Raw genomic sequence first — 9,646 nt, forward strand, 5'->3', positions numbered from 1 at the left:
TCAGGCTGTGATCTGTTAAAAGCCTCCCATTGTCGGCTATGACATGAAATTACTCCAGTTAGCTCAATCATGTTGTAACTAAGACATCCGCTGGAAAAAATATTTTTTTCACGGGCCATTTAGTGAGTTATTACAGACACTGCTAAGGGCTAACAGTTAACGGCATCCCTACGTCTCCCCGGTCAAAATGGTCGCACAACGATCACATCCAGAGCCCGTAACTTTACAGGAACCTTCCTCCGACTCCGCTCTCAGTGGAGACACGGCGGTTGAGAGGGCCGAGCGAGAGGACGTTCCTGTAGTAGTTCCTGCCCCCCAAATAGTACCAGGAACTTCTTCAGTGGAAAAGGGCCTATTTACAAATGCATGCTTGGTGCCGCCCCTCAGGTTGGGCCATTTTCATTACTCATGGCCAGATCCTAAATCTTTCTAGATTTGGGTCTGGATTTCCAGGCTAACTGCAACCATCTTTGCTCCTGTAAAATCAATTTAGGCTTACCTCTAAGGTAAGAGAGGTGGCTTCATTGTTAACTTAAAACAGGAAATCTTTACAAATAATGACTAAATGGCAAGTTTCTAAGAAGATTTCTGATAAACATAATTCTTAATGTGGCAGCCTTAAGTCTTTTGCACTAACTGTATTGATATGATTCTGTTTTTGTGAAAGCCATTATGAAAGATTAACTCTCATAGTGGTTGATGCTGGTTTTAATGCTGGTGGTTACTCTACGTTTGAAGTGACTGAAGAACGATGTATCTCTCAGACTGTGTGGCGGTGTTTGAATAAATATGAATCTCATAGCCAAAGTAACGAATGCACCACTCCCAGTTCTCTCTCTCTGGACAAACTTGATTTACTGACACAACAAAGGCTGTAAGACGCTATTGTGAGATTTAATTATGGGAAATCACACGGCAGGGTGTGATGGCGTGTAAACATCATTGCTACTTTAATTAAAGCTCCTGACGTTAAACATGCTGTGATACATTTTCTGTTTCCCCACCAAAATTACAAAACATCACACAGAGACTATTTGAATTCTTCAAAGATTTTGTATTCTGATTATTGTAAAGTTTTTGACAGAAATTGTACAAACTACAAGAAATCTCCCAGAATACAGCTATGCATGATTACATAAATACACTTAGTATAAATTATATATATATATTTGGCTGGTTTAAGCTGTATGGCGATCAAGACTAAACAAGAAACTAAGTTAAATATTAAATAAAACATTATTAAAGCTAAGTTAAATATTGCTAAAGCACAGCACTCAGTAAAGCAAGATTAATTTGTACATTTAGTAGTAGCAAATATTTTCTGACATTCCAGGGCTTAAAGTTATATTGTTTGTTTGGCTTATTATTCTTGTGATGATTAAGTGGACCAGGAATGTAAAGCTGAATTTAATAGCAAGTTAGCCCGAAAAGCTATAAGACTTAAGATAATCATGAATTTTGGATGTCTACTGACAACAAATCTTTTTTGAAACAAGTGATGGCAGTCATGATCTGATAGCATTCAGATGGAAATCAGTGTTGATGCTATTGCTGGCTGGACAGTAGCCATGACAACAGTACCAGGCAGAATGCGGTGATGAGACTGATCTTATGGCTTACTCCACTTGAAACTGTCAATGAAGAAGAGAAAAGGAAACAAAACATTAACAAACGGTTGTACAGCTCTTAAAATTTTTGATAAAGAGGCACCCAGTATTGCTTACTTATGCCATTCACGTAGATGGAGGCGGTTTCGATATCAAAGCCGGTGACGTTTTGAGCTGCACTGCTCAAAACGCTGGCAATCTGAGTGTCATTAGGCGCAGATGAGTTTACAAAGACAAGGTCCATTAGGTTGATAACTGATCCGTTACTGCAGAAGCATAAACAAAAAATATTGATTGAAATATCAGACTGATGCCTCTATTCTGTAGTCCCAACACAATAAATCCTAGTAAATTACCTGAAGGACAGCACTACCAGGGACTTGAAGGAGGAAGGGAATCCTTTATGGAAAACAGGATCAAGCTGCAGAAACAGAAAACAAGTTGTATTTAAGCACTTTTTACACTTATATTTGTCTTTGAACACTGAACTGTGTGTACAAGACAGGTTGTACAGTGAGCTGGAGGTGTAATTTTATTTGTTTTTGATATGTTCCCCTTGATATCTCCGTCATCATTTCCTCCTGGAAATTTGAATAAGTTGTCCTTTTAAAGATAGTATGTGGAGTGTCTAATAAGCTTGAAGATGAATTTCTTAAATTTCCTGTTTGTATGTTTTGTTGTTTTGTGTATCCTGTATGTTTTGTTTTGTGTATCCTGTACTTTCTGGAGCGTAGTAAATAAAAATAGGGCCAGGAGACAGAGACAGAAAAAAAAGAGTTTAAAAGAACAGATGATCTGTTATTTTTTTAACTTTCTTCGTGAGTATGTCTTAGCAGTATTCACATTTATTCAACTGGCATTTGTTGCCTTTGCTGGAGAGGAAATTAACTACTATTTACATGGAAAGGGTAGCCCATCACACAAAACATCTTGCCAGCTGTGTTTGAATTCTTCATACCAAATTATACTGTTAGAATGCAGGTTTATCATGTCTTAATGCCCATTCTTCTCAGTGCTTGGCACTCACCAAATGCCTCAGTGTATCAAGATGAGCAGGAGGACATTTGGTGGTGAAGAGGCAGACATGCCATTGGGGGAGAGAGGGGAGTATGAAATGCAACAAATGTCCCTGACTGGAATAGAACACTTTTTCACCAATTTCATTCAATCAGTGGACTCAGAAATGTCTTGAACTTTCTAGCAGAGATAAAGTATCTCATCAACGACCTATTATAAATTTTCTAGATGTAGCATCATCTAACTATAAAGCAAGGAATCTCTGTGTGAGTGTGTGTGTTAGTGTGTCCTTCGCCTATCTCAAACAAAAAAACAAACTGTTCATCCAATCAAACTTTGCAGATGTATTACTGGGGGCCCAAGGATATGCAGTGCCGATTTTGGTATGATTTCGACACGACATGTTCAATATAAGTGAACTTTGAATAAACAAGCGAACAGTGCTCTGAGGCTCTGTGTAGAGGCAGGGGTGGGGCTTGAGGGCTCTTTGGAGAATGAAGCACGTCTTCACAATGGATGATTGTTAATCTGGAGATGTTACAGGGGAGAAAAGTCAAATATTTCAAGCATCAGCGATGCAACTTTTGGAATAAATGCTTTTGATCCCAGACCCAAGTGAGCACAGTGTAAGGTGTGAAGTTGTTTGTATAAGTGGTCCTCAAGAGAGCTGCAAGCTAACCATAGTAACTCTCGCCTGCCTGCAAGAGAGAGGAGAGAGAAGGGGAGAGATGCTGTGCTGCCGGAGGAGCCGCTGACTGAGATCATTCTGAGCTGCAAGTCACACAAAGGGTCTGAAAAAGTCACCAAATCTAGCAGGAAAGCTGCCAAGTGTGTGATCTGTGTGTTTGTGTGTGTGTGCTAAATACCCACTATTTAAATAGACAGATAGATAGTATTTCAGTAGATAGTACTTTATTGATCCATGAAATCCATGCTCTACTTTATAACCACAGTGTTGCAGACTGAGTAGGGCATGACCTACATCCGCTGTGTAGATGTGCCGCACTTACTTAAAACACCATTAACGTTAACTGCAGTGGTTTTGTCAAAGCGAGCGACTAATACACTCATGTGGAAATTGATACCTCTGCTAACATTTCATTGGTGAGTTTTTCAGGGGTGCATTTAGTTATTTGGGGGCCCCAGATAAATGCCATCTTACTTTACTTTTCACCCTTTCTCTACCTGGCAATGTTTGTGGTAGAAAGTTAGGGCTACTCAAAAGTTTTATTTTTTTCTAAAATAAAACTATTAACTATTTAAAGTAAAACTATTAATACCGAACAGTAAAAGTCCTGCATTCAAATTTTTTACTTTAAGTGAAGAGGGGCTTAAAGAGGCTCCTGCTCCATGCTGGATACCTAAATAAACAATAATATATCACATTTTAAGTGATATATTTTGTGAGCAAAATCTGATTCTACAACATAACCACTAACATGTATCTGTCAGGTAAATGTAGGCCAGTAGCAGGCCTACAATGTTTTCCTCTGAAGAGTGGACAGTAAATAAGTAATATACCATTCAGTTCCGTATTTTCTTCAGTGCTTTGGGGGCCTTTTGTTTGTTATTTTTGCTGTACAATGAGTTAGAATAGCAACATAATTTATTGTATTGTATTATATTTTGTATATCTAAACATCAGAATAAATCTACAGCTGTTTGCGGCTCAGTTGTATTGCTCAGGACCCAGGGAAGCACAGTGTTGAGAGTGAAGTTGTTTGTATGAGCGGTTCTCCAGAAAGCTGCAAGCAACAATACCGCAGGCAGTCAGCCCATTCCCAAAAGGTATGTTTTGAGTGGGCACTGTACTAGTTGATTAAATGGAAGGATTAATTTTAGGCTTATAGAGGCCTCTTTGATAATTTGCAGTTTACAATTTACACTTTTTTTTAAAAAAGTTATAACATTGGTAACACTTTATAATACAGTTATGTCACCCACGTTTGAATCATGTACCAATCTATTACTTCTTGGCACTCAGCAAGACTATGGGGAACAAGGGAGTAACAAGTGTGCACGTTGAAGGAAAGGAGGAATGAATTATACTATATATTGTTTTTTAATATAATATAAATATAAAGTACAAGACTGGAAAACAAAACTGAAGTTTAGGAAAATTCTGTTAACAAGTCAGTGGAACCTATCAAGTAATTGTGTACAGTTGTAATATGCTACCAAAACTGTGGAGGAACACAGTAGGGTAACTGTTTGGTTTCCCAGTGCTGTATCCCAAAGGTTTTCAGGTTTTTCAACATGAATAAAAAATAGTATAATGCAATCCTTCTTTCCTCTAAAATAAGCAAAATGTCACTCCCTTGTTCCTCGTGGTCTTGTTTTCATCCTCTGTACCTACATTTCAGTAGCAGTGGGAACCGGGACGTATCTTGGTAGTCCCTGCTTGGCTTTAACTGTATCTTTTAGCTGAATGAAAGACTTTTTTTTCATCAGACATGTGGATCTCTTGCTTTCAGAGAAGAGTCCTGAGCAAAAGTTTGAGCTGCTCAACTCACAATCACTCTCTGAGCAGCATTAGCAAGCACCATGGGAGTGCCTAACCTTGGGGCTACTTCGACTCAACCTGAGGAGCCATGGTGTCTCCTGGAGAACAAAGCCCAAGGCAATGGCCAGCTTCACTCTCTGTCTTGTCCCAGTGGAGACAGGGTCTCCTATTGGCAGGGAAAGAGTGGAAGTCCCTGTGAGCTCAACTCCATGTAACATTAAACCGGAGAACTGGTCTGCAGCCTGCAAGAGGGAAACATGCTCACAAGCCCCTGCCTCCCCCTCCTCCACCTCTGGACATCCCACTGACCAACAGTTTTAACATCCTGAGTTTGCAGGAGTTTCTTCTTCCATTAAATTTGCAAGACAAACCTATTATTTTAGTGTCATTGCCTAAAGCCACCATAAGCCAAGAATAATTACTTAACGTATTGTCAATGGTTCTAAAAATATGGCTTTCTCTGATCACTCAACTGAAGCAAGTGAATAGTTCACTATATTCTTTACAGATAGAGTAGGGAAAAAAAACGGAGTCAGATTACACCACAGACTTGAAACTATATTATCACCGACCCGCCTACTGTCTCATGTCCCTCTTTTGAATGAATTTGTCTGTAGACGCTGCTGGAGACTGTCTCTCAGCCAAACTGCTTCTTATGTTACCTAGATGCAGACTCTTAAAAGAGGCCTTACCACATATTGCTCCAAACGTTCTTTTCATTATCAGTCGCTCACTTGCAACTGGCATTGTACCATCATTTTTTAAATATGCTCTTGTGGAACCCTTTTCTCAAAAAATGTAATTTAGATCTGCATGTACTAAACAATGATAGACTGATCAGACTTCCAAACTCCCACTGCTATCAAAGATCCTAGAAAAGACTATCTACAGACAAATAACTGCCTGCATGAATCAACATTTTTGAGAAGTTCTAATCTGGCTTTGGGAAAAACAAAGCAGTGAGACTGCACTACCTAGGGTGACAAATTATCCTTTCTTTGCTGCTGATGCTGATGAAGGGTCTGCCCTGATCCTATTTGACTAAAGTTCTGCTTTTGATTCAGTTGATTGATTGTAGAAGTTATAGACACTGCTCTTAAATGGAAGCAGAGTACCTCAAGGCTCTGTCCCAGGTCCTCTTCTGTTCTGGATTTACATGCTTCCTTTGAGCAAATTAATTTTCAATCATAAAATGTCTTTCCATTGTTATGCTGATGACACTCAACTCTGTGTATCTATAAAACCAGGACACCCCCACCAATCTGACTTCTTTAAAAAATGTCTGAGGGACATCAAGTGCTGGATGTCCTGCCTCCAACTGAATGAAGAAAATCTGAAATAATATTATTTGGACCACTAGTTACTTCAGTATGCAATAATACATTTCCTAATTTAATGCCCTTGGTTAGGTCCAATGCTACAAATCTATGAGTTGTCCCTATTCCAATTGACCTTTCAGTAATCATGTCTGTGGAGTTCAGTCTTGTTTTTATCAACTTTGAATGGTTTTAAAAATCGGATAATTTCTATCATACACTGACTTGGACAAAATTATTCAAGCTTTTACAAATGCCCTACAAATGGCTACTGTAATTTAAGATTTTATACTAAGGCTGAAACTTACCTGTCCCTTTATCATTGCAGCTCGCTGTTTAAAAGCTGTAGATGATGGATTCAGCAAGTCACTTGTAAAGGTGCTTTGAAGAGATCTGAAAGTCACCCTTATTGTTATGAGTGCTACAGTTGTTGTTGCTGCAGTTGTGGGTGGGGAAGTCGTAGGTGCTGCAGTTGTAGTTGCAGCAGTTGTTGGTGCTGCAGTTGTAGGTGCAGCAGTTGTGGGTGCGGAAGTCGTAGGTGCTACAGTTGCAGGTGAAGCAGTTGTAGTTGCATCTGTAACTGGGCTATCTGTAAAGACATATATTTAAGGACTATATGAATAGTATTGGTGCCCAAAACAAAACAATATATTTTTACTTGTGTCATTTTTCAGCTGACTTTGGTGTCAGTTTCACTGATGTATAAGGACCATCAAAGACTTTTACTATCTCATCTAATTCTGAAGTGGCTATGAATCATACGAGTGTCTATGAATCTTGTCTTTACCAACTTTTGTGGCAACATAATTTCTTATGACTACAGTGAAACATTGTGTTGTGCATGCTTACCTAACACTGTGAGTGAGTTTGGATTTACAGTCACATTGAAGGTATTGTTGGAATTATTCAGAGCATCTGCGAAGGTACGAGTAACCTCTGCATTTGATGGGAGTTGTGCAATAGGAACTGTTCCATTGAAACCAATCCCCAGAGTTGCATTAACTCCTGCTGTTCGTAGTGTTTGCGGGCTGTATCATAAAAACCAAATGGGACAAGTGTTAAATAATGTTAGATGAATCTGTTGCCTTGTGTTATGTGTGATTTGCACATGACATTAACAACATTAGAAGATACCAATTAAGAGACCAAAATCCTGAAAATGCAAATGACAAAAAAAGACTGTTAGAAAAATACTCTTACCTGAACTTTATCACAACGCAGTAGATAAACTTTAGTTGAAACTTTTTTATGTATATCTGAACACACTGGAAAAGAAAGTAACATAAGAAGACTGTAAAGTTCCTTTTAAGCATGATTTTCTTCATCATTACTTACAACACTGGCGCATAGTCAATGACAAATGTAAAATTAAAAAATGCACTTACCATTGCCACAACTCTTTTTTCAAGGTCTTTGTATTCACTGCTGCTGGGGTCAGTGAGGGCATCTGAGTAAGGTTCTTCTGGCAAGTCTGCGGAGATAGTATATTGATGTACTGCAGTACTGGGTGAAGTTGTAGAAGGTGAAGCAGTGGAAGGTGCTGCAGTTGTAGGTGGAACATTTGTTGGAGGGGCAGTCATAGGTGTGCTGGTTGTAGGTGCAGCCCCTGTTGGTAGAGCAATTGTAGGTGTAACAGTTGTTGAAGCGACTGTTATTGGTGCAGCAGTTGTAGGGGCAGCAGTTGTCAATGCTACAGTTGTAGGGACTGCCACTGTTGGTGCAGCAGTTGTAGGGGCTGCTGTAGTCTGTGCAGCTGTTGTAGGTGCAGCTGTTGTTGGTAGAGCTATTGTAGGTGCTTCAGTTGTTGGAGTGGCAGTCGAAGGTGCAGCAGTGGAAGCTGCAGCAGTCATCATTGCAGAAGTTGTAGGTGCGGCAGTTGTATGTGCTGCAGTGGTAGGTGCTGAAGTTGTAGGTGCAGCTGTCGTTGGTGCAGCAGTCGAAGGTGCAGAAGTTGTAGGGGCAGCAGTTGTCGGTGCTCCAGTTGTAGGGCCTGCAGTTGTTGGTGTGGCAGTTGATGGTGCAGCAGTAGCAGGGGAGGCAGTTGTCTGTGCTGCAGTAGTCGGAGCAGCAGTTGAAGGTGCAGCAGTGGTCGGGACTGCAGTTGTTGGTGCTCCAGTTGTAGGGCCTGCAGTTGTTGGTGTGGCAGTTGATGGTGCAGCAGTGGTACGGGAGGCAGTTGTAGGTGCAGCAGTTGTAGGGGCTGCAGTTGACGGTGCAGCAGTGGTAGGTGCAGCAGTTGTTGGTGCAGCAGTTGTAGATGCTACCGTTGTAGGTACAGCAGTTGTTGGTGCAGCAGTTGTCGGTGCAGAAGTTGTCGGTGCTACAGTTGTAGGTGCTGCCATTGTAGGTGCAGCTGTCGTTGGTGCAGCAATTGTAGGTGTTACCGTTGAAGGTGCGGCAGTTGTGGGTGACGCAGTCATAGATGCTGAAGTTGTAGGTGCAGCAGTTGAAGGGGCTGCTGTAGTCTGTGCAGCTTTTGTAGGTGCAGCTGTCGTTGGTGCAGCAATTGTAGGTACTACCGTTGTAGGTGAGGCAGTTGTGTGTGACGCAAATGTAGGTGCAGCAGTTGTCAGAGTTGTAGTTGAAGGTGCGGCAGTTGTCGGTGCAGCCGTTGTAGGTGCAGCTGTCGTTGGTGCAGCAGTTGTAGGTGCTACCGTTGTAGGTGTGGCAGTTGTGTGTGATGCAGTCGTAGGTGCAGCGGTCGAAGGTGCAGAAGTTGTAGGAGCAACTGTTGTCAGTACTACAGTTGTAGTGGCTACAGTTATTGGAGCGGCACTTGATGGTGCAGCAGTTGTCGGTGCTCCAGTTGTAGGGCCTGCAGTTGTTGGTGTGGCAGTTGATGGTGCTACCGTTGTAGGTGCGGCAGTTGTGTGTGATGCAGTTGTAGGTGCAGCAGTTGTGGGAGCAACAGTGGTTTGTGCAGCTGTTGTAGGTGCTGCAGTGGTAGGCGCTGCAGTAGTCGGAGCAGCAGTTGAAGGTGCAGCAGTGGTCGGGACAGCAGTTGTTGGTGCTACAGTTGTAGGGGCTGCCGTTGTAAGTGCAGCAGTTGTAGGGGCTGCTGTAGTCTGTGCAGCTGTTGTAGGTGCAGCTGTCGTTGGTGCAGCAGTTGTAGGTGCTACCGTTGTAGGTGCGGCAGTTGTGGGTGAAGCAGTTGTAGGTGCTACCGTTGTAGGTGCAGCAGTTGTCAGTGCTACAGTTGTAGG

The 9,646-nt window shown here is 41.4% G+C and overlaps 1 protein-coding gene across 1 annotated transcript; it reads right to left on the minus strand.

The window, feature by feature from the left end:
- Positions 1-1,113: 1,113 nt before the first annotated feature.
- On the minus strand, positions 1,114-8,555 carry LOC144459785 (uncharacterized). The gene is made up of 7 exons (XM_078164433.1): positions 7,829-8,555; positions 7,644-7,708; positions 7,293-7,471; positions 6,752-7,032; positions 1,964-2,028; positions 1,725-1,873; positions 1,114-1,631 (listed from the first exon to the last, which is right to left on the minus strand). The coding sequence occupies exons 1-7, from the start codon at positions 8,294-8,296 to the stop codon at positions 1,546-1,548; spliced, it is 1,293 nt and encodes a 430-aa protein (XP_078020559.1). The 5' UTR covers positions 8,297-8,555; the 3' UTR covers positions 1,114-1,545.
- Between the last annotated feature and the right edge of the window lie 1,091 nt (positions 8,556-9,646).

This window comes from Epinephelus lanceolatus, chromosome 22 (assembly GCF_041903045.1).
Source record: "Epinephelus lanceolatus isolate andai-2023 chromosome 22, ASM4190304v1, whole genome shotgun sequence".
Classification (NCBI taxonomy): domain Eukaryota; kingdom Metazoa; phylum Chordata; class Actinopteri; order Perciformes; family Serranidae; genus Epinephelus; species Epinephelus lanceolatus.